The sequence below is a fragment of the Trichosurus vulpecula genome, chromosome 2, assembly GCF_011100635.1.
Source record: "Trichosurus vulpecula isolate mTriVul1 chromosome 2, mTriVul1.pri, whole genome shotgun sequence".
Lineage (NCBI taxonomy): Eukaryota > Metazoa > Chordata > Mammalia > Diprotodontia > Phalangeridae > Trichosurus > Trichosurus vulpecula.
The window spans coordinates 138,610,114-138,635,586 of record NC_050574.1 but is presented as its reverse complement, the minus strand read 5'-3'; the positions used below and the strand labels follow the sequence as shown (position 1 = coordinate 138,635,586).

General features: G+C 37.7%; 1 protein-coding gene across 1 annotated transcript in view; it reads left to right on the top strand.

Annotated features, from left to right (window-relative positions):
• Window positions 1-25,473, top strand: part of DDX10 (DEAD-box helicase 10) — a 332,834-nt gene that overhangs the window by 37,402 nt on the left and 269,959 nt on the right. The window contains exons 10-11 of the mRNA XM_036744864.1: window positions 20,120-20,221; window positions 22,973-23,060. Of these exons, the coding sequence (XP_036600759.1) occupies window positions 20,120-20,221; window positions 22,973-23,060 (190 nt within the window). The remainder of the gene's footprint in view (window positions 1-20,119; window positions 20,222-22,972; window positions 23,061-25,473) is intronic.

Below are 25,473 nucleotides of genomic sequence, written 5' to 3'. Positions count from 1 at the left end.
GGGGTGTGTACTCCAAACATGAGGACACCTCCCCTGGCAGAGGGGGTGCTTGAGAATGATTTGTTCCAATGTCTCGGAAGATAGCAGAAGCAGGTGCTGTGGAGCATTTAGAGCTTGGTTAGACATTGAAGACACCAAGGTCGTCCACTGTTTCCCGAGCCATCACCGTTCATCTTGACTTTTGTCTTGCCACTGGACTTGGATGACTGAAAGAGTGAGTGAGGTTGATGACTTTCTGCAACTCTGCTTCATATAAATCCAATATTATGCGTAAGTCAAAAGACATCATCTATACCATTTTACCATCTTTACCTACCTCAGTGTCCTGTGGTGGTAGGCAAATGATGAAGGAGCTGGTGCTGATAGAATGGGAGCTATATTTACAACTCTACTCACTGATGTAGATGAGTGGATGGCCCAGGCCATAGGATCATCTTCTCACTGGACTGAGGCAGTGGTGGGATTTAGCAGCCCTGTGGGTATTTGAGCAGCCTTCTTAAGGACTACACTGCTCACCTCCTGGTGTGAGGAAGGGGCTGGAAAAGGTGTTCTAAAAGTTGTCTGCTATGCCTAAGCCTGGCATGCTTACTACAGTAGTTGGGGATCCCACCCTGTGGTTGAAACACAAAAACATGTACAAAAAATTTTACAAAGATGATTTCACTCATCATTGGCATATGGAATGTGGAAATCCAGTCGACCTGAAAGATGAACAGCTTTTGTTGTAAGAGAACTCAGCAGGTATTTCATCCAAATAGCAGTCCTGAGTGAAACAAGGCTGACAAATGAAGGCCAGCTTACTGAAGTCAGACATGTTTCTCTTGAGTGGCTTCAGTGATGGGGAGTGCCATGAAGCTGGCATAGGTTTCACAGTCAAAAACTAATCTGGTCAACAAGCTTGTAGGCCTTCCAAAAGGAGCAAAGGACAGGCTCATGACAATGCAATTGCCTCTTGTAGGAAAGCATCACGCCACCATCGTCAGTGTGTATTTTCCCACCATGACAAACCTTGATGAGGTCAAAGAAAAATTTTATGAAGAGTTGGAGACTCATCATCAATTTGCCAGAAGGTAGCAGGCTTGTAATTTTGGGTGACTTTAATGCCAGAGTACTGTTAAGGGGCCTCCCAGACTTGTCCTTTTGAGTTGCCTTATTTTCCAGAAATACTGGACAGTCTGGGCAGACTGTCAGACATGGTAGGGAGTCCTGTGGAGGAGTAGAGGTGAAAAATGTAACAGCAACAGCCACTTACTACTGAAGACTTGTGTATATCATGACCTTCTCATCGCCAACACTATTTTCTATTTACCTAAACACAGTAAAACTTTAAAGATGCACCCTCAAAGCCAACATTGGCATTTAATAGACTATGTCATTGTAAGGACAAGAGAGAGATAGGATGTGAGAGTGACAAAGGTGATGTGTGGTACAGAGCACTAGACCAATCATAGATTTTTCCTCTCCAAGCTAACATTCACATTCAACAAAAGTAGCAGCCCCAAGGGAAGACAACTACCAGAATACTGATTTGGATGGTAGTTCTAATACTTGGCAAAATTGCTATATTTTGAAATGTTTATTAATAGCAGGTAAAACTCTTCTATTTTTGTGAGACTTGGGTTCATTACCTGTTGCTTTCTTTCCACTTACCCTAAAAACAGCTTTCATGCCTAGTTTAGAATTATAATTAAATATAAATAAATTTTGAACAGAGAATATCAATGTATTATTTAAAACATAGTTTCACTGTTAGCATTTAATGTAATCTCACAGCTTCTTTTCTGCTTTCTCCAAAAGCCAACTTACGGAAATGTACAAGGGTTCAATATAGCAAATGTTTGTTTTTGTTGCACATTAACATACGCCTGTGTTTGTATGAATTAAATGCCTTTCCTACAAAATCATGCACAGCACCATAAAAAAAAGACTTAATGTCAACAGATTAGAATGCTTCTCTGTGTATGAACAGTTTGTTGTCAACTGGGAGGGAAAGCTGAGCCAACACATGGTAGGCCACAGTGGAGCAGAAAAGAAGTGGGCAGCTTTCAGAGATTTGGTATATGGTACTGCATTTACTCATCAGGGCCAGAACACTTGAAAACATCAAGATTGGTTTGATGAAAACGATGGGGAAATTCAGAACTTGCTAAGCAAAAAGCAAGAACTCCACACTGTTTATCAGCAGGATAGTTCATTCATTTCTAAGAAGACAGTGTTTAATGCTATCAAAAGTAAAGTGCAAGCAAAGCTTAGAGAGATGCAGGATTCTTGGCTCAGTAAGAAGGCAGATGCTTGTAGTAACAATCTGAAGCAGTTTTATGATGCCCTGAGCCAAAGACCTATGATGCATCTCAACCATTTAGCACTGATGGAGCCACATTGATTATTGATAAGGACATGATCTTGGAGAGATGGGCTGAACTCTTCTATAGTATTCTCAACAGACTCTCATCAATCAGTGCTGAAGCTTTTGACTGTTTGCCTCAGGTTGAAGTTAATCCCTCTCCAACCAAATTTCAACTGAAGAAGAGCTTTTGAATGCCATTAGTCTCCTCTTGTGTGGCAAAATGCCTGGTGCTAATTCTATTACAGCTGAGATTTACAAGGCAGGGGGTCCACTGCTCAAATGAAAGCTGACTGAAATCTTCCAGATTATATGGCAAGAGGGGGTTTTCCCCCAAAAGATCAAGGATGCCTCTGTTGTCCATCTCTATAAAGGAAAAGGAAATACATTGTCCTGTGACAGGGGGCAGGTGGGGGGAGGGGGAAGGTTAGTCTTAATTATTGCTAGCAAGATTCTTGCAGAGCCCTCCTTAATTGGCTGATCAATCATCTGGAATATGTCATCTACCTGAGAGCCACTGTGGCTTCAATGAGGGCTGAGGAATGGTCAGTACGATGTTATCAAACTACTCTTTCCCTGCCAGGCAAAAATGAACATGTGCTGAAAGAGATAAGGTTTTCTTATCTCATTAGATTAGTATTTCACTCTTGTAAGTCATAAACTTGACCTGTTTATAGTAAATTTTACTAATCTGAACCTGTGATTTCATTCAGTAGGGAATTCTAGGTGGGGAAACTCTTCCTTACCAAAGCAAATGGTCTTAAAAGAGTTTTCTGGGGGACAAATTCCTCATATTCACTGTTTGTTATGGTGCAACTACAATCTGTTACATTCATGTGACCCAATTTCTTTAGCCAACCTTCATTTCTAGTTTCTTAGAAATGATTGATGAATTTTAAAAGAAATCATATTGAACTGAATTAGGGTTTTTTTGGGTGGGGGGAGATGGGAGAACTGGCATTTTCCTGTATTAGTAACAGGCATATAGGCAAAACTATCATGTTTTAGTGAAAGTTTCTATAAAGTTTTAAAAAATTTGCAAACTTTATGAAAATTAAGTGCTTTATCCTATTCCTAATGTTACATTGATTCCCAGAACAAAGACAATAACAAGTCCCCTGTATTCTGGGGAGTATTGTGTTCAGTTGTGGACATGATATCTTAAAAGGGACTTTGCCATATTGTCATGTGCCCAAAGGAGGGTAGAGGCAGGCAATAAGTGTTTACTTGAGAACAGGCAGTGTGCTAAACACCAATGATAATGCTATAAGCAAACACAATGATGGTCTCTGCCATTAAGGAACTTAGATTCTATTAGGGGAAGATGGCAGAAGTACAGTTAGGAAAGGAATGAAGCATTGCTGGTCTCATCCTGTCCTCAGAATGCAGGCCCTGAATGCATCTCATCAATGGAGAAGGAGGCCTGCATGGAGGAGGGATATTTCAGTGAGGTAAGGTCCTAGGTGCTATTGGAGGTTCCAAAGTGAGAAGGCAACATAGTTGTGTTGGCATAGTCCACAGAGTCAGAAGCACATTCAAGAAGAAAGGAATTTCAAGCTATTTCCTATGAACATTAATCTGTGAACCGAATGTTATCTTTTTCTCCTTGTCTTCCCCTATTGAATTGTTCCTTGACAGCAGGAACTGTCTTTCTTTTATCTTTATATTCCTGGAGTCTAGCCTAGTGCTTTGTTCATAGTGAGTACTTAATTGCTCGTTGAATGGATGAATGGATATGCTCATCCTAAAGAAAGAAGTGTTAGAGGACACATGTCATTGCCTTTATCTGAGGACTGTCGTTGGGTGAAATAGAACAAGGTTTAGATTTATTATGCTTAGCCATGGAGAGAATGAGGACTGTTGAATTCAAGTTATAAGGAGACAGGAGACAGATTTCTGTCTTAATATAAGGAACCACTTCCAATTCATTTGATCTTTCTGTCTGGAATGGGGTGTCTCATGAGAATAAAACCCTTCTGTTAACTGGATATCTTCCCATCCGAGCTGGGGTGACTGCTTGTTGGAGATATCATAAAGGGAATTTGTTGGACAAGGGAATTGGACTAGCAGATCTTTGAAGTCCCCTCTAGTTTTTGGATTCTCTTCTCTATGCAGAGTAGCGCATAGGTAGAGGAACAGGCCTATTTCTTAAGTTTCTTAATTTGGTTAATCCCAAATTTTCATTGTTATTTCTGTATCTGACAAAGACTCAGCAGGCTACAACCTGTCCCTGTGGAGAAGAGTAAGGATAGGTAGGATTGCATTGGTGTGTTTGAACTGTTTGCTTTTTTTTCCTTAAATCAATATATCACTTGGTAACTAGTTTTTAATACATTTAAGCATCAATTTATTAAAAACAATTACATAGCTAACATTTAGAATTAGTCTTCGACTTTCTAGTTCTCTATCTAAAAAAGTTTTCTAGTTCTTACTCAAAGATGTTAATAATGTAGAATAATTGGCTTCTATAGGTCATCTCTCATGGGCTTTTGGCTAGTGTATCTACTCTTGCATTAATCCTTCTGCCCAGTGAAGCATCCCTGCTTGCCCTATAGATAGGCTTAATGGAATCACAGCTTTATCTTTCTTTCAGTTAGTTGATACTTTTGTAAATTCTATTGTTCTCACTCACCCTAGTGTTGAGATTCAGAATCATATCAGTGTCAGCTCTTCAGTGTGAAGGCATTCTCTCTTATAATGGGATATTTCTAGCAGTTCAATTTAGTGGACATTTACTGAGTGCTTGCTAGGTGTAAGACCTTGTGCCAGGTGCTGTGGGAGAAACAAAGATGAAAAGAAGTTTCTGTGTTCCAAGTACCATACGTTTAGGAAGTGAGGTGAAAGGTATATAAATGATCACAATTAAGAGGCAGACTATAACAAGGGTTATTGGAGGGGAAAAAGTGGACTGCTTTGGGAGTTTAGGGCCATGATGGATAAAGCACTTTGAAAACCTTAAAGAACTGTACAAATGTATAGTAGTCATGGTGGTATCAACATCATCATCATCTCTTATGATTTCACTAGTAGATAGAACTCCTTTTGAGGAAACTCTGATACAGATTGGACCCTACTCTGTGTTTCTTGATCTTAAAGACTTTCCTGGTCCCTTGAGGCTTAAGGGACTGGCTCAAGCTTCTACAGCTAGCATATGTCAAAGGTACACTTGAACTCAGTGTACCTTTTTAGAGTTTTTCTGGCTCTAACAGCTTGCCACTTTACTCTTTCCTCCTTTCCCTTCTCCATCATGGTAGTAGAATGTTAGCCTGTGTCCCTTTCCTATTTCCCTCAACTTGATTCATTTACATCTCAGGTATAATTGTCATACTTCGCAGAAATGTCTGCTGGACTCTTAGATGTATCAGTGGTGTAGTGGTTAAAGGGCAAAATGGTTCCTTTCTATGTGCATATTCATTCCTGATGACAGATGGATGTATTGGAAACTTAATGGCATGAGGATAGAGTTCATAAAGGGTAAATTAAAATCTCTTCAACATTTATTAAGCATATATAGCATACCATAGGAGCTATAAATCTGCCAAAATTTTTGTCTCCCAGAAATGTAATTGCAAATCTTTGTATATTGAACTTTATATTGATGGCTGAAGAGATGAAGAGGAGTTGGAACAGAACTTCATTGTATCTAGAGATTGAAGATGTTAATTTAAAAAAAAGAAAAGTGTCGATGCAGTTTCTAATGTGGTCATTAATTTTTAAAGCATTGGGTGTGTTTGATCCTTCTTAATTAATTTAAAATATTCTGAGTTGACTATTTTAGTTGTATATTCATGGGAAAGTGTTAGCATATATAGTGCCTATTCTTTCTTTGAAATTTTAATAAAAACCAGCCAAATTGCTGTTTAAAAGTTGTCATTAATGAGCTTAAAGATAATTAGAAAGTTTATTGGGCCATGAGAGTGCATAATTGAATTGAATAAAGGCTAAATTAAAATTTGAAACTAATTAAAATTCTGTGTTGTTATGTGGTAATTAAAACCAGGTTTCTGAATAGTATTTGCTTTTGGAATTGAATTATGATATGTGAATATAAGAAGAAACATACATGAAAATAAAGTCTAAACTGCATACTTTGTGGAACTTGAAGGGTATTATGGCTTAAGTTTGAGGAATTGCTTTTTTCCCTTTTGGATCTTCATATTTTTTCATAACCTTAAGATGCAAGCAGTTGAGTTATTTGTTGATTTGTTTGTTCATTATTTATTAAAATACTATCAAATACACTTTGCTATGTCCTGGGTGCAGAGGGAGCATGGCAATATGATAGGATCCTGAATATGGGGAGAATGAGATTTGCCTTTTTCTGTGGTCCTCAAGGACTTTACAAATCTAATAGGTCTGATGTTTATAGGCAGATTAACATAAGGGATACATTAGTTAATTGTCAAAGAAGTTCTGTGTCTTCATGAGGTGATTAAAAGCAGTGTGGGAATATCATTTTGGCAGTTGTGCTAATTAGTCAGTAGACATTTATTAAGCTTCTGCCCTGTGCCAGGTTCTAGGCCCTGGGTATGCAAAGACAAAAGCTAAAACAGTTTGTGCTCTCAAGGAGCTTGTACATATAGGGAGATATAAAATAGATACAAGGTATTTTTGGGGGAGAGGGCACAAGCATCTAGAGGGAATCAATTAATGGCTCATATAGAAAGAAGATGGTACGTGAACTAAGTTTTGGAGGGATTCTGAGAGATGGAGCTGAAGAGAGAATGTTGAGGATTATTTGAAGATGGGGAGAGACTTGAAGTAGAGGTCCAATTAGGAAGGGAGTGCAGTAGGTTTGGTGAAGACATAAACTAGGTTTCTGGCAGAGGTTGGAGATGTGGAGGTGGAAATGACATGATTTGTCAGCTAATTGGTATTCTGGGAGTGAGAATGGAGTATGGAGGGAATGAGGGAGAGTGAAGAGTTGAGGAAGATTGAGGTATTAACCTTGGTGAAATGACAATAAATATGGAAAATTGCTTCTGTCTCTCACAAGCTTTCACATTCCTTCAAGCAAAATGACATCCCCTAGAAAGTTTTGCAGAAACACTTTGCTTGAAGATGGTGGAGAGAAGCCAGGAAGTTGCTGAGCTCTCTCTAGTTTCCCTCAGAAACAATGTTAAATCAAGCCTCTAAATGTATTCTGGAGTGACAGAACCTGCAAAAAGATGGAGTGAAACAATTTTCCAGTTTAAGATAATTTAGGACTTCAGGAAAGTCGGTTTCACTTGGGTAAAAAGGGAGCGCAGGCAGTGTTCAGGCAAGCCAGCGGCGAGAGGCAATTAACCACAGCACAGATCGGCAACCGAGACCCTTTGGTCCTGGCCCAGCAGGCCAGCTGTGAGGCCTCCAGCCCTAGCACAGAAGGCAAATTACCAGCCCTGGAACCCAGGCAAAACAGGGGTGACTAGGCTGGTCTAGCCCAGTAAGCAAGCTGCCAACACCTGAGGCCCCACGTGTAAAGCCAGTGACCAGGTCCTTAACTCTCAGCGCAAGAAGCTTGGGACAGTGCCTCCTGTGCCTCAGGATCAGAGCTCAACTTTAAAAGCCATGAAACAGCCCAAAAAAATGAGTCAGAAACTAAAAAAGAGCCTTGACAATAGAAAGCTGCTGTGGTGACAGAGAAGATCAAAACACAAACTTAGAAGAGGACAACACTGTCAAAATGCCTACATGTGAAACGTCAGAGGGGAATATAAATTGGTCTCAAGCTCAAAAAGCCTTCTCAGCAGAGCTCAAAAAGGATTTAAAAACGTCAAATAAGAGAGATAGAAGAGAAATTGGAAAAAAGAAATGAGAGGTATGCAAGAGAGACCCCACGGCCTGGAAGAGGAAAGACAAAAATTGACTGAAGAAAACAATTCTTTAAAAAATACAGTTGGCCAAGTGGAAAAAACAAATCCACTGAAGAAAACAACTCCTTGAAAAGTAGAATTGGCCAAATGGAAAAAGAGGTGCAAAAGCTAATTGAAGAAAATGATTCCTTAGAAATACTTCACTGTATATAAATGAGCAAAGGATTTTGGAAGCTGATTTAATTAATAATACCTTATGATACATTCTGTAATTTCCAATTATTTCTTTATAAGGCCTATAATTTTGGAAAACCGTGAAACCGATAATCCCCTGTTATTTTTTGGAAATGACTAAGTGAAAATAAGAAAGTCTGTCTTAAAAAGTAGTCTTAGTATTTTTATTTTTTTTGTAGGGGCGGAGAGTTGAATAGGAATAGATTTTAGGGTTTTGAGGGTAGCAAAGAATAACATTATTGTAGTTATTCTATGTCTCTTAATTAATTTTATATAATTTATCTATCCTGTGCCACATTCTGTAGGTGTTGTGTTAGTGTGAGAGGTTGGTTTCCTTTCAGGAAGCAGAGTATGACTGATTCTACTAGGGGACAGCAGAAGCCTGACCTTATCATTTTGGAATTAAGGACAAATGTTTAGGCCTCAAGAGGCAAGCATATTAAGATTGAAAATACTTTAACATTTGGAATGTGATAGCTAATGCAAAAAGTTCACGGTTTTCTTGTGAAGAAAATCATGGCTGGAAACATTTAACAAGTGTTTTATGGCATACATACAGAAAGGATAACTTAATAGCAACTTGAGTTGGCTGGTAAATTGGAGTAATAAAAATGGAAGGCAGTTGCAACAAGCATTGTTATTGAAGGTCACTGTGAGTTTTCTTGATTGAGGTGTGGGAACTAGTGTTTACTAGATAAAATTCTTTTTTTAAAAAATTCTTTTAGCTTGGATGAACTTTACAAAATACCTTTCCTTCTCCTACCTAGCCTGTACTGGCTGCTACTTGTTCATCAGGGGCCTACTTTCCTCTGAGTACAAAGGAAGAAATTTTGCTATCACTTGCTGTCCGTTTAAAGCCTCAAAAGGCAAATGTCAGTCCTATAATACACATGTGGAAGTGAATTAAGAACCAAGCATGGGAACAGTGAAGCATGTAGCTATGGGGATGACAGACATTTGATACCTGAACACTACAGCCATGGTTTTCAGGAAGATATGGGTTTATTTCCTACCTTTGGCACTTCCCAGTTGTGTGATCCTAGGTAAAATGCTTAGCCTTTCCCAGTTTCATTTTACTCATCTGTAAGGTGAGGCTAATAATAACTATAGCAATTCCCTCCCAGGGGTGTGAGGATCAAATGAGATTATATATGTAAAATGCTTTGTAGACCTCAAAGGGATGTGTAAAAGCCTCTTGTTATTGTTATGGGGCTCAAGTCATTGAGGGTTAAGCATTGAAATAAAAATGTTCATTTTTATATTGGAAAGTCTAGAATCATCAGTAGTGTCACAGCTGCTCATTAGAGGTCGCAGATGTATTGAGCACTGAACTTGGAGTCAGCAAGACCTGGGTTCAAATCCTGCCTCAGATACTTATTAGTTGTGGAACTAGAAAAGTCACCTAACCTTTCTGTGCCTCAGTTTTTGGCAAAATGAGGAAACAGAACTCAGTGGCCTCCAGGGCCCTTTCTTAGCTCTAAGAGTATGGATCTGGATACTCCTTCATCTCTCATTTCTTCTTACTTCTCTGTCTCCTTTTCCCTTACTGAGGGGAATTCTTCTGCAACATTCCCATTTTATTTTTGAGACTGGGAAGTAAGAAGGGGTCATGTGTATGTCAGAAAGGGATCATCCAGTGGGCTTAGTGGATTGAGTGGGAATCCTGCTGGGAAGATCGAATGAGACAGCGCATCTAATATGCTTTGTAAATCTTAATGTATCAGAGAAATGTCAGTTATCACCCCATTTATGATCAAATATTATTTTTCAGTGAAGATAAATTTGAGAAATATATCCCAATATGTGTGTTTCTCTTTGTTTTAATAATAATTACAGTAACTGGCATTTATAAGGGCACTATAAAGTTTGCAAAATCACTATATGTATATCATTTCATTAACTCTTCACTACAAGTATTATTTTGCCAATTTTTCAGAGGAGGCCATGAAGTTCAGGGAAGGTCAAGTCACTTCCTCAGTTGAGGTCACACAGCCAATAAATAAATGTCAGAGGTGGCATTTGGACTCAGACCTTCTGTACTCTCTTCCTTCACTGTACCATGCATCCTGCTGTCTTCTAGATGATTGTCAGTGCCCTTTTCCTTTCCCCCAGAGACTTTTCCTCCCTGAGCTATCTTTTTTATTCACGGTGTTGCAGTTTATCAGATGTTTATATCTTAATTTTTGGAAGCCGTTTTGAGTGGAGGAACAATATATTTCTGTTGATTATCTATCTTTTAGCATCCTGAGCTTGATTATCCAGCTTTCTTTGGCTGGGAGACCAAACCATTTGAACTCTACCTTTGGTTTTAATGTGTGCCTTCCCTAATATGACAAAAAAGGAAAATGTTGGATGTTGGGGGGGATGTGTAAAACTGGGACACCAATGCACTTTTGGTGGAGTTGTGAACTGATCCAGCCATTCTGGGGAACAATTTGGAACTATGTCCAAAGGGCTATAAAACTGTTCATACCCTTTGATCCAGCAATATCGCTGTTAGGCCTATGTCCCAAAGATATCCAGAAAAAGGGAAAAGGACCTATTTGTACAGTATATTTATAACAGCTCTTTTTGTGGTGGCTAAGAATTGGAAATCAAAGGGATGCCTATCAATTGGGGAATGTCTAAACAAGCAGTGGTATATGATTGTAATGGAATATTATTGGGCTATAAGGAATGATAAGCAAGATGATTTCAGAAAAACCTGGACTTACATGAACTGATGCATAATGAAATGAACTGAACCAGGAGAATGTTGCACCTAGTAACAGCAATATTGTTGAGTGAAGAATTGTGAATGACTTAGCTTTTCTCAGTAATACAATGACCTAAGACAATCCCAAAGGACTAATGATGAAGCAGACTATCGCCCTCCAGAGAAAGAACTGATATTCTTTGAATAGACTGAAGCATGCTGTTTTTCACTTTTTCATTTTTTTTCTTTTATTCGAGTCTTCTTGTACAAAATGACTAATATGGAAATGTTTTACATAATTGCACATGCATAACCTATACCTCATTGCTTACTATCTCAGGGAGGAGGGAGGGGAGGGAAAGAGAATGGGAGGAAAGAAGGGATAAAATTTGGATTTAAAACTTTAAATAAAAAGGTTAAAAAATCGGAAAAAAGTAGTAGAGTTAGAAAAACATGTGTGCCTTCCCATACTGTTTCCTGAGAGACAGTATTTTATCTCAGTTATGGATGTATTAAGCTAGGTAATGCCTAGCAAGGTCTTATTCCCATTACCTTTTCCTTTTAGGTTTGCTGTCTGTGTTTCCCCCTTAAAAAAAATAGGATTTAAAAAACTTTAATCTTTTTTGGGAACAGAGTTGATAGGTTTTAATGAGTCCTCCCTTCCTCCCCGCCTCCACTCCCTACTACAGTAACTCTGTAAATCCCTGTTCTTAATCAGTATGCTGGTAGTCTTCTGTTCAGCATATATTAAGTAGCATGGTTCCCTTCTCCAAAAAAGCCAATTATTTTACAGCTTACTGCATTTGTCAGTGTTGAGCAGATAATTGTTTTTGCTCATATTGTTTAGATATTGGGTAGCAAATTACTTTGTTTGCAAGGTATCTTCTCAGTGGAACAGTTTTCATGTTGGTTTAGGATGTTTGAGACACAAGGCACAGAAATATACCTCAAGATGCCCCATTTCCTTGGAATAATTATCTCCGTTGCTGGGGTGTTCACAATCTATTTTGTAGCCATCTCCATGGTGAAAGAGGAGTCTCAAACATAATGTCTCTGTTCTTCCGTGCTTTTTCCTTTACTTCTGACTCTGAATTTTATTTCTTTTCCTTCTCTCTTGCTGGATAAGTAAATCTGACAAGAAGTTTTAATTGTCCCAAATGAAGGTGAAAGGTTAGAACTGGGCTTAGCAAACATTTTAATCCCTGTGGATGATTAGAGATAATGAACAGGGCTTGTGACATAGCAAGTTATCCCTGAAAGACCTAAAGCCACAGGCAAGGAGAAGAAAAAATAGGAAAACAAAAGGGAATAAGAGATTGGAAAAAGAAAAGAAGAAAGGACGATTAGAGTGAAAGAAGATAGATACATGATACAGAGCATGCTGTACTGCTCCCTTAGTGCTGATAATGCCATAGATTATCACCCTTTGTATTAGGCTTGTATTGGGAGCAGTATTTCCTATATCTAGATCCTTCCCTCCACTGTCACTGTAACCAGCCTCTTTTAGATTCTCATTTCTCCCCACCGAGGCTGTAATAATAACCTTCTAACTGGTTTTACTGCCTCCAGCCAATCTCTTCCAGTTCATCATCATTATCTTAATATCCAGCATTTATATAACTTTAAGATTTGCAAAGTGCTTTGCAAATATCTCATTTTATCCCCCCAACAACCTTGGGAAGTAGTTGCTATTACCATTCCTATTTTTCAGCTGAGGAAACTAAGGCAAACAGACAAAGTAATCTCCTCAGGGCCACACAGCTAGTAAGTGTCTGAGGCCAGATTTGAGCTCATATTTTCTTGATTTCAGTCCTAGTGCTTTATCCCCTGTGACACCAGCTTACATCTTCCACTCCACTGCTTGAGTAAACATGTCACTTTTGCACTTAGAAATCTTCAGTGTCTCCTCATTGCCTACAAAGTGAAGCTGTTTTGATCCTTTCATTTTAAGATCCTCCACAATTTGACTTTAACCTGCCTTTCCCACCTGAACTTCTCTTTATACCTTTTAGTTCTCTACCCTTTAACCAAATTGTACAATTCTTTGCCTTCTATCGTTATCCTGTTCTGTCTCCTGACTTTGTGTCTTTGGTCATAATATCCATAGTCCTGAAATGGGCCTTCGCCAGGTGCTTTCTCCTACTACTCCCTGCTACCCTACTACCCCATGACCTCTAAATCCCTTCTTTCAGGTTCCTCAGAAGATATGACCTCCATGATGCCCTCAGAATAGGCCTCTCCATCCATCCCCCCACCTTGAAAATTCTTTCTTTTCAAAAATTCCCTGGCTCCTTTGCTCATACCTTCTCCTTGGAATTACCTGTTTGATCCAGTTTCATAGTTCTTTGTGTACCTGTCTGTCCTCCTATTATTGTAAACTCCTTCAGGGGTTATAGGGCCTACCTTTGCATCTTTAACATTTAGCATATTATATCTATCTTGTTGCTCAATCAATAAGCATTTGTTAAATGTCAGTGCCAAGCACAGAGACAAAAGTAAAGCAGTGCTTGCCCTCAAAGAACTTCTGTTCTAATGGAGGAAACAACGTGTTCATATGTAAGTAGATACAGAATATGTACAAGATGAGTACCGCCATCTATCAGCAAACTTTTATTAAGTGCTTACTATGTGTGAGGCACTGTGCTAAGAGCTAGGGATACAAAAAGCAAAAGCCCCAAACAGTCGCTGCCCTCAAAGGGGTAGATAACGTGTGTGTATAAGTATGCACATATGTATGTATATAGATGTTGTTTAGTTCCAGTCATATCCAACTCTTTTTGGTTCCATTTGGGATTTTCTTGGCAAAGATACTAGAGTGGTTTGCCATTTATTTTTCTAAGTCATTTTGCAGATGATGAAACTGAGACAATCAGGGTTAAGTGACTTGTTTGGGGTCACATAGCTCGTAAGCATCTGAGGCCACATTTGAATTAATGAAGACTCATATATAGTTATGTGTGTGTGTGTGTATGTGAATGTCACACACATGCATATATTTACATATACATGTGCATTTATAAGATATGTACAATGTATGTAAAATGTAAACTTAGAATAGAAGCTACTAGCAATTGGAGGGATCAAGAAAAGCTTCATATAATTGCTTGAGCTGAATCTGAAGGAAACCAGAAATTCCAGGAGGCAGAGGTGAGAAGAGAGTACGTTCCAGACTGTTTAATTTTTTTTTCCAGAACTGGAATTGAATGGTTGAAAGCTTTTCCCAGAATTCTCTACTAGCATTTCAAATGGGAAGGTTATAAATAGAAACACCTAATAAGAACTTTTCAGCACAGCTAAAAATGCCAGCAAAACTGCAGGCAGAGGGATGGGTAGTGATGGTCATCACCTATGATGTACTTGTTAGCTAAAATCAAACTGTGTACAGAAATTCTTTCCAGGGTTTTTTTTTTTAAGCTATAGGACTCTTTCCATATAGTGCTAAGAATCATAGTGGAGAGAAGAATAACATTTTAGATTTTCCTTTCATTACTCTGTTTCTTTTTGACTAGTCCATTTAAATATATAGATTTAAAAAAAAAAGTTTTGGATGCTTCATGTGGGAGATTACCATGTGGTTTATATTTTTTAAAAGGTGACATTGAGTAAGATGTGAAATAGGTAAGCTATTTGCTGCTAATTGGCTGTTTTTATTAGGTGTAAAGGTGTACTGGACTTGGAGAGATCTGAGTTCATATTTTGCCTCTATAGCTGGGTAGCTGTGTGATCATGGACAAGTCTCTTACTTTCTCTGAGCCTCTGTATGCTTATCTGCCAAATAAGGAGAGCACCATTTAGTTGTTTAGGATCAGATGTATTCAGGACTTATTTTGTTGGGATGTGATTTCCTAAAAACCTTTCCTCACTAGATTTTTAGTGGAAAAGTGTATCTTAGTCCGTTTTTAAAGTGATTTGGAATGGATAGTCCCTCTTAGCTTTACCCTAGCTTTTATCTGTCTTCGATGACTCGTAGTGGTGTGCTCATTTATGATGACAATCCTAGCTAGTCTTTCTAGGTTGTCTGGGTGTGTGAAGGCATGACATTTTATGTCTTCTATTTACTTGGCAGTTAGAACCTTAAAGATCTTGTAAAGCCAATGCCATGTGCTATATTTAATGCCTTTATAGTCCTAAAAGGCTACTTATTTCCAACTTGAAATGTTTTAAAGCTTAGGTAAATTATCATGAAAGAATATTGTGATAGCCATAATCTCACTCCTTCCTATTGTTTCCTGCTTTTTAAAAACCACTCTTGTGTTTTTTAAGTACATCAGTAAGGCCTTTTAATCTTGAAGGCCAATTCATTTTTCTTCAGGAGTTGACCATTGCTGCCTTGAAGGCTTTTTGGATTGTGATGTAGTCAGTACATACTATAATGGTTTTAAAGAGTGAAGCAGTGGTAGTTGACTTCCTAGGCCTGTTTCTTCCTTTTCATCACTCCTAGACCCCCCAGCGATGCTCAGTTCTCTGAAACTTCCCTGTCATTATTTCTGTTCCTAGGATTTAATAATGGTAGTCGGCCTTGCTACGTAAGTAATGTAGTTCTTGTTTCAGAGAAATAGTTTTACTTCATAATAATTTGTAGTAAGTGGAGATTAAACATTGTGAAACACTCTTTTGCCAGGATAAGTCTTATTCCTTTTGAAATGTAGTAAAGAAGGTATTTAATATAGGTTTCTAGAAGTTGAACTGATTCATATGGAAGTGGGTCATTTTTAAAATCTAATTCCACATTGAGGAGAAAAGACATTAAAAAAAAACTTAGTTGTGTATTGAAGCATTGCAATTTGAGATTTGTGCCATTTTAAAAAGGTTACTACTTTACCTTCCCTTTTGTTTAAAAACAAAAACAAATAAACGTCAGTTTTTGCAAATTGGATCAAGATGAGAACTGGCAGATTTTACAGGAAAGTATCCCAGTTTCTCCTCATCCTTTCTTCCAAGTTGTTATATGGCCTGTGTTATGGGAATGATTTTATGGAATGAGTTTACATGCCATATTTTGGATAATGCAGTTGCTGTCAAAATTTCCTTCCTTGGGATAAATTCTGTAAAAGAACTTATTTCATTACTTGGTATATTTTTCTCCTTTCTAGAGCTAATTCTTTCAAATATCATAAGATATATTTCTTTACCATAAAACCATGTCTTACTGGCAGACTTACTCGACTATCATGCATATGGTTTGCACTGAATAAATGCTTATTGAATGAATACTCTTTTCCTTTTATCTGCTGGACAAAAATGTGTAATAATGGACAGAAATTGGAAAAGATAACTTTTTAATTGCAGGCAGCATGCTGTTGATCATGAGTTTTCCTCATTCCCAGGCTCTGGCAGGATCCATTCATTTCTTTGAATTGTTGCCTTTGTTATCCCCTCAGGTTATATTTTACATGGTGGCTAGGCTCCCAAAAAGAATATAGAGATATAGATATTTAGTTGTTTCTTAGTCATGTCAGACTCATTTGGGGTTTTGGGGGGAGAGATACCAGGGTGGTTTGCCATTTCCTTCTCCAGCTCATTTTACAGATGAGGAAACTAAGGCAAACAGGATTAAGTAACTTGCTCAGAGTCACAGAACTAGTAAGTGTCTGAGGCCAGGTTTGCAATCAGGAAGAAGAGCCTTCCTTACTTCTGGCCACAGAGATATAGATAATAATAGATATGTGAAATTTTCCTATTTCATTGGTTTACAAATATGATGTATGACTATGAAATGTATGGATGTATGAATGTGAAAGAGTCCAAGCTGAGCAATAAGAAAGGACCGCAGCCTGTTTACTGTTTTTTTTCTGTTTACATCTTTATTTTGGCTTTAGTAATGCCTTTCACCTTGATGTAGAACTTTGCTAAGAAAATTTGACATTTAATTCTGACGCTAAATTTTGAACAAGTTACTTGGCGGGGTCGAGTAAGACATTTGGGTGAGGTATGTGAACGTTCTCATGCAATTACTCAGAATCCTCTTTTCCTTTGTTGTTCATTCTATCTCAAATCTCATTGTAGAGCATTTGGAGTACGGACATTAGAGTTAGGCGATAAGAGAGCATATCCTACTTCAGATGCTTACTTGCTAAGTAATTTTATGACAAGTCATGTAACTCCAGAGCCTCAATTTCATCAAATGTAAATTTGAGATAATATTTGTACTCCCTACCTCCCAGGGCTGTTATGAGGAAGGTGTTTTTTGAACCTTAGAGTGTTATAAAATGTGAATCATTTTCATCATTATTTATGGTGACTTTGTTGTCATCTACTGATCTTCAGATCACTCATTCTTTTTTTTAAGTATTTCAGAACCTGGCTCACAGTTCAGTTCCATAGTCTCCTTTTCCTAACTTGTACTCTCATTGGTGAATGACAACATAAAATACCTTGGTGTTCCAGTTCATCAACTTTTTCTACTCCCATGACCTGTGTATTCACTCAGACATAGCTCCCCGTATAGATTATCATACCTGAGTTCAGTGGTGTCAAACTTGAATAGTAATGGAGGCCAATAATCTGGACCTAAGGATCCCTGTGGGCCACATATTGACTTAGTTTTGAAATGTAGTATTATCTGTGTTTTATTGTATTTTTATTTATTTTGTTAAATATTTACTAATTATATTTTAATCTGGTTCAGGCCACACCTGGGAGTATTGAGGACCAAATATAGCCTGCAGGTCACATGTTTGACACCTTTTCCCTAGACCTCACCTTCATACAAAGCTGTTCTACTTCCATGATCTTGAAACCTGAAATTTCCTTCTTTCATCATAACCTTCTTTCCTCTCTCCCACTGTCTGTCTGTCTTATAAATCCATTCTTCATTCTCCTGTGGCCTTCAAGTTCCTCTTTTTTTCTACTTCATTACCTCCTTTATGGGTTTAGTTTGATCCCTTTAGTTATTAACCAGTTCAACAGTGTATTGTCTTCTGTCATCAAGTCCCTTACCCTGTTTTCCTTTTGCCATTTATGCCAACCCTCAATCTTTGATCATTCCCACCATCAAAATTCTTTGCTCTCCTAGGCTGTTAAACACTTCTGGAGGAAGTTACACATAGTATAATTTTATGTTATCTGACCTCCATTGGACCTTCACTATTGTATAGTAATCCTTTTATTTATCTTTCACTCTTCGTGACACTCTCATGATGTTTCAAACCTTCTCATATCTCCTCAGACTTCCCGTGACACACCATTCCTCTCCTATCATATGATATCATTGACTAAGAAAATTGATATCACTTGCCCTGAGATCTTTTACTCCCTTTCTCCCTAATCTAAACCTCTTTTTGTCTTAGAGAATAAATTGGTTTTTCTCTTTGCAGAGCTACCTTTTCCTATTGTTTGCTTGATCCACCTTCTATTTTCTTTAGGAGGTTGTCTTAATTATTCCCTAAGTGGCTCCTTATTACCTATAGGATAAAATGTAAACTACTTACCTTGGCCTTTAAGGACATTAACAGTCAGTATCTTGCCTACCTTTTCAGCCCTCTTTAATACAACTCTCCTTCAGTAGACCCTGTTTTTAAACTAGAGTGGTTTACTAGCTCTTCCCCAAACTTAGCATTCATCTCTTGCCTCTGTGTATTTTGCACGCTAGAAAGCAAACCTTCATTCTTAGAATCATTTTCTTCCTTCAAGACTAAACTCAGTTGCCACCTCTTCTCTGAAGCCAATAGAGAGCTTCTGAACTCCAGTCCTATATTGCCAGCTACTTGTTGAGCATCTCCATTTGGATGAGCTATTGTCATCTCTAGTCATCATGTCCCAAATGAGCTCATCATTTTCCTCCCACACCTGATTGAAATTGCCTAATTTGTTGGTTGGTGGTATCACCATTTTAGGTCACTTAGGTTTGGAACCATTGTTGTCATCTTTGATTCTTCGCTCTCCTTAATCCTCCATTTCTAATCAGTTGCCAAGTCATATTCATTTTAACTTTACAATATGTCTTGCTTTTCTCCACCCATCCAACTAATACTTGACTTCCAGAAATCATCTTCTTTTACCTAGACTATTGTAATAGCTTCCATGGATTTTCTTTCCATCTCCCTTCAACTCAGGTCTATCTCTTTCCTTTGCTCAAAAAATCTTTGTTAGCTTTTAGGATTAAGTGACATATTCTGACATTTAAAGGTCTACCTTTCCAGACTTATTTCACATTTTTTTTCTGTCATGTTCTCTCCTCCAGCCAAGCTAGATTACTAGCTGTTCTGCAAACTTGTTCTGTCTTTTGCTTCCTTGTACTTGTGTAGGTTGTCTTCTATGCTTAGAATATAAACCATCCCCATCTCAATTTTTCAAAATATGTATCTTCCTTCAGTTTCGGGTGCTACCTTCTCTAGAAAACCTTTCCTGATTCTCCTTTCTCCCTCCTCTGCAGTTGCTAGTGCTTTCTTCCCCAAATTTTCCTAGAACACGTTGATCTCTCTCCTTTTACTGAATTCACTCCTTGTTTTTTTTTTTTTTTTAATCATACTTCTCTGTGGATATTGTTGTTGTAGCTCTTGGAGAGGGTAGAGATTGTTTTGCTTTTGTCTTCTTAGTGCCTTACACAATGTGCCTTTCATGTTGTAGGTACTTAAATGTTTGAATTGAAGTAAAGCTGTTAATTAGGCTTCAGTTTTTAAAATTATCGCCTTATTTTATCATGGCTCCCTAGTGAACTAAGAGTTATCTGTGTTAGACTATAAGCTCTGGAAAAACCTTTTTATTTCTTCCAGAGCTTAGCAGAAGGTCTTGCCCACTGTCGGTGCTTAATCATTGGGTATTTAATCAATGAATAAATGATTTTTTTTTGAGCATGTGGTTTCTCAGTAATTTTTTTTATTAATGTGACCAGGATTTGTGACTGTTGGCTACAGATTGAAAGAAGAGGGTGCTAATAATCAGGACTTTTTTTGCCAATAGAAATTTTTTGAAAATGTGTGTTGAAATTTATGTTTTTTTACTTCTGATTCTTTATTACATATTCGATAATGTTTGAAATAAATATGAAAAATGAAATGAAATGATCTCTTTTGTTTCTCTTTTTTTTTCTCTCTTTTTCTGCCTGTTTAGGTATAAGGAAGGTGGTGAGTCATTGCTGATTTTGCTCCCTTCTGAAGAAAGAGGGATGGTTCGTCAGCTTTACCAGAGGAAAGTCCCTGTGAAGGCAATCAAGTAAGAAATGTCTGTTCTTTCTTAATATTGACATTAGAAAAACTGAAGGTGTGAAGCTGTTATTACTATAGTCACTTCATAATACTTCATTGTCATTGTTTCTTCTTTTTTCCTGGTTCTCTGTTTTGGAAAAACTTTTCCCCTTAATATTTTATTAGAAAGTAGCATAGAAAAAAGATTAAATTTACATTTCTGATGTGGTCCTTGTTAGGTTTGAGTAAAAGATTAAAACTGTTGAGTAAAATGAGACATTTTTATTATATGAGGCAGCCTGTTATTGTTGATAAGAATGTTGAACTTGGAGTCAGGAGGACCTGCTTTAAATCAGATACTAGTCATGTGACCCTGAGCTAGTCAGTTAATCCCTCTGTATCTACTTTCCTTTTCTGTAAAATAGAGATAATTCTTACGGTGTCTGCCTCACAGGGTTCTTGTGAGACTTCAGTGAGAAAATGTAAAGTGCTTTTCAGGCCTTAAGTACTTACATAAATGTCAACAGTGTTCATTGTCATCATCCTTATGACCATCACTGTGTCTTTTGATTTGTAGTATATGTTGTACTATTCATAATTCTACCTAAGTTTCAGTTTCCTTATCTGTAAAATGGATTAAATAGTAAAACTTCATTGTTTACCTTACAAATTTTTAAAGATCAGATGAGATAATTAAATGAAAAACACTTTGAAAGGTATTAAGTGTTACATAGATGTGGAGTATGGTTTTATGCTACAATGTTAAGAATTCTGTACTGGGAGTCGTGAGACCTGAGTTCTGCTCAAATCTCTTCACTAACCAAATCTATGGGGCAAATCACTTTATCATTCCAGACATCATTTTCCTCATTTTTTCAAATTAAGGAGTTGAATGAAATGATTTTTGAGCCTCCCATCAATTCTCATATTCTTTGATTTATGTATTATTTTTGTTTTCCTACCGCATAGTTTTGTGAGGATTAGAGGAGATAATTATGTGAAAATTCTTTGAAAGATGTAATGTTACACAGATGGGGAGTATGGTTTAGCTTCAGTACCACAACACCAGCTGCCTATTAGATATTTCTAATAAGATGTCTAGAAGATATCTCAAACTCAAGACCTCCGAAATAAAGCTATCTTCCCTGCCCCCAAAGCAAGCCCTCTTCTTAACTACCCTGTTTCTTTCAAAGATGGTACCATTCTTCCTTCCATTCATCCAGATTCACAACTTTGTGGTTACCTTCAATTTCTCCTTGGGTTAAAAATCTTCCTCCTACATTTAGAAGCAGTATGATCCTAGGCAAATCACTTAACCTCCCTGGGATTCATTGTACTCAACTGAGAAGGTTGGGCTTTATGACCATTAAGGTCCCATCCAGCTCTAAATTTTTGATCTTTTGGTACACACACCTACTTATTTGTCAGATGTTGTTGATTCTGCTGCCACAATCTGTCTCCACTAACACCATTGTCAGTCTATTTTAGGCCCTCTTCACATCTCACATGAACTCCTGTAATAGCTGCCAGTGAGTCTATCTTTGTCAAATCTCTTCTTTAACTCATCTTTCCTGTAGTAGCTAAAGTGATATTCCTAGTCTGAACAGATCTGAACATATCATCCTCCCTTCTGTCTCTAGGATCAAGTACGAATTGTTTTGTTTGACATACAAAGATCTTGCTAACATGAAACTAGCCTCTATCTTGACTATCTTTATGTCACTTCCCTCATGTTCTCTGTTTCTGTCAAATTGACCTTTCTTTACTCACCTGTGGCATTCCATATCCAATCTCTGTGCCTTTGTAGTCTGTCCTCAAAGCTCATCTCAAACACCACCTTCTTTTTGAGAACTTTTTTGATTCCCACAGCTGTTAATGCCTTTTCTGCCAAATTATCCTGTTTTTATTTTTTATATGTTTTTGTATGTAGTTATGTGTGTACATGTTTCTACCCAAAGAATATAAGCTCCTCAAGGGTCATTAGACACAGTAGTTGCTTAATAAATCCTTTTTAATTGATTGACTTGGTTATATTATTCTTTATTTCCAGACTGGGAAAATATTTAAAAACATCAAACAAATTGGTTATTATTTGCTTGAAAAATTATTTCAGATTTTTTGGGATTAAAGTGATAATGTGATTATAAAATTAATAGGTTATACAGTGGATAGAGTGCTTGGACTAGAGTCAGTAAGACCTGAGTTCAAATGTGACCTCAAACACTTTCTAGTTGTGTGATCTTGGGCAAGTCACTTAATCTGTTTGCTTTAGTTTCCTCACTTGTAAAATAGAGATGATAGTAGCAACTACCTCCCAGGGCTGTTGTGAGAATGAAACAAGATAAAAATTGTAAAGCGCTTTGCAGAGTGCCCTAGCACATAATAAGCACTATAGAAATGTTAGCTATTTATTATTATTATCATTTTATTAAATGTCATGTCCTTTCCAATTATTCTAGTCTTCACCTTTTATAAAGACAAGAAGTTAATGCCAATTGTGATTTTTACCTTGAAACATCTTTACCTTGTTCAGTACAAATCAGGTTCTTGATAAAGGATCTGATCTATCTTTTTGCCTTTCTAGAATCATTTGTAAAAGCCAACAGGACTGTGTTTTATGCCTAGTAAAGTTTCAACTAAACCATGTTCAGAGACTAGTAATAGTTTCATACACTTAAAAATTATGGATAATAAAGGTAGAAAATAATAGTCAGGTCTGTAGATACTTTTCTGAAAGTAAAATGATGTAGTTTATCTTTTGTTTTCTTTTGTTACCCAGAGTTAATCCAGAAAAGCTTATAGATATCCAGAAGAAGCTGGAAGCATTTTTAGCCCAAGATCAAGACCTAAAAGAAAGGGCTCAAAGGGTAAGTAATTTTTGAATAGAATAATCATATTCAGCTATTTTGAGTTTGTGTGGTTGTACTAATGCAAGTGTTTGTGCCTTAGGCAATGGTAATTTTGGTTTTAGGGGCAGTGAAGAACCTGCTCTACATTGTGTTGAATTCCATTATCTTCCTTGTTTAAGGGAATATTCTTTTGACATAATGGCTCTTTGTAAGTTATGAGCTGATGCTGTTTGGGAAAAATGAGATGGTTTATGAGGGGAAAAATGTTAAATTTTGACCATAAAATCAATAATATCACATATGAATGTCATGGTATTAAAATCTTCAGTTTATTCAGAGGAAGCATTTCAATCCTGGCATATGCTTGGTTGGCCCTGCTGGAATTCTTTTGACCATAGAATTCTAGCCAAAATGTGCTATTTGGAAAGTACATGTTTAATTGTATATAAGGTGATTTATTTAGAGAGAAAGGAACCTGAATTGTGATCCCATGGAATAAGTTCAGAAAAAAAAAAAGTACGCGCGCGCGCGCGCGCGCGTGTGTGTGTGTGTGTACACACTCATGGCTGAACCTTTGCTTTCATTGGTTTAGAGAAGTTCAGGATCTCCTTCTACCAAAGCAGATTGGTAATTATTCTGCAACTTAAAGTCTTAGGGAGGTGTCTAGGGAGTTGGCTGGTTAATCTCAGTGTTATATATCCAAGATGTGTCAAAGATTAAACTTAAATTCTAGATCTTGACCTGAATCCAAGTCTAGCTTGCTAGTCACTATGTTAAGTTACTTCTTCATAGTATTATGTTATAATATTTAGGTAAGAGAGAAGAGAGTCAGTACAGCATAGCGGAAAGTTGTCCTTGGGGTTAGGAAGAACGAGGTTCAAGGTTCCTTTTTTTATATACTGGCTTTGCGAGTCTGAGCAAGGCACCTAACCCCTTATCCCATGCAACTATTATCTAAGACTGTAATTTGCAGGATGTGTACAGACCTCCAATGATAGAGTTCCTCATAGAGACCCCCCCCCCATACTGATGAAATCACAGGTCTAGTCTCTCTTTACCCCCCATACATATATGCATATATTTAAATACACCTCCCCTTCTTTCTTCTGACACTACCACCACTCTAGTATAGGCCCTCATTACCTTATACCTAGACTACTGCAGTAGCCCGCTGGTGTGTCTGCCTGCCTCAGTTCTCTCACCTTAAGTCTATCTTTTATTTAGCTGTCAACTTGATCTTCCTAAAATGCAGGTCTGGTCATGTTACATCCTTGCCCAACCTCTGTGCTCCCCACTCCCCCGCCCCCAACTCAGTAAACTCCAGTGTCTTCCTTTCACCTTCAGGATCAAATGTAAAATCTTGTGTGGTGTTCAAAAGCTTTCATGATCCACTCCTTTCCTCTCTGTCCAGTCTTTTTATACTTTCCCTCCTTCCTCCTCTTCTATCATGTAGTCTGCGTTGACCTCCTTGCTTTTCTTTGCATAAGGACACTCCATCTCTAGACTAGGCATTTTCACTTGGTCACACCTATGCATATATAAGAGCTGTTATGAAGGTAAAGTAGAAAGGCAATAGATTGGGTGGGTTGGGGTGTAATAGAGTGATTGAGTTGAGGATGATGCCTAAGTTGTGAGCAGCCTAGGTGACTGAGAGTAATAACAGAATAATTAACAAATAAGAGAATAGTTAACAATTATAGAGAAATTAAGAAGAGAGAAAAGTTTTGGGGAAAGATAATGAGTTCAGTTTTGGACGTGTTGAGTTTAAAATGTCTACAGAACATCCATTTTGGGAATGTCAAATAGGCAGTTGGAGATGTGAGTCTAGAAGTTAGGAGAAAGGTTTAAGTTGGATAAATATATCGGAGAACCATCTGCATAGAGATAATTTAATCCATGCTAGCTGATGAGATCATCATGCGAAACATCCATAGAGAGAAGAGAAGAGATGGTTCAGGACAGAGCCCTGTGGGGTACCCATGATTAACGAGTGTGACCTGTGAAAGTTCAGCAAAGGAGACGTAGAAGGAGCAGCCAGCCTACCAGACGAATTCCTCTGGACTTCTTCATCATGCTCCAGGAACCTCTGTATCCTGCAAGGGTATATCAGCCCCCTTTGCTCCTGGGGATCCTTGGACTGGAGTGTAGAGCAGAGAGCTCCTCCCAGAACTTTACTTTAGTGAGAGTATCCAGGCCAACATTCTCTTCATTTCCTGCCTGGCTGCACTCCTTTGGATTTCCCATCATTCCTCTTTCACTAGGTTACTCCTCTCTCCTTTCAGGTTCCTTTTGTGTATCCTCCCCTATTAGATTGTAAAGTCCTTCAGGGCAAGGACTATCTTTATATTTCTTATTTGTATCTTTAGTGCTTCTCATAGCATAGTGCCTAGTGTGTTAACTGACTGATTAGGAGGAGAACCAAGAGAGAATA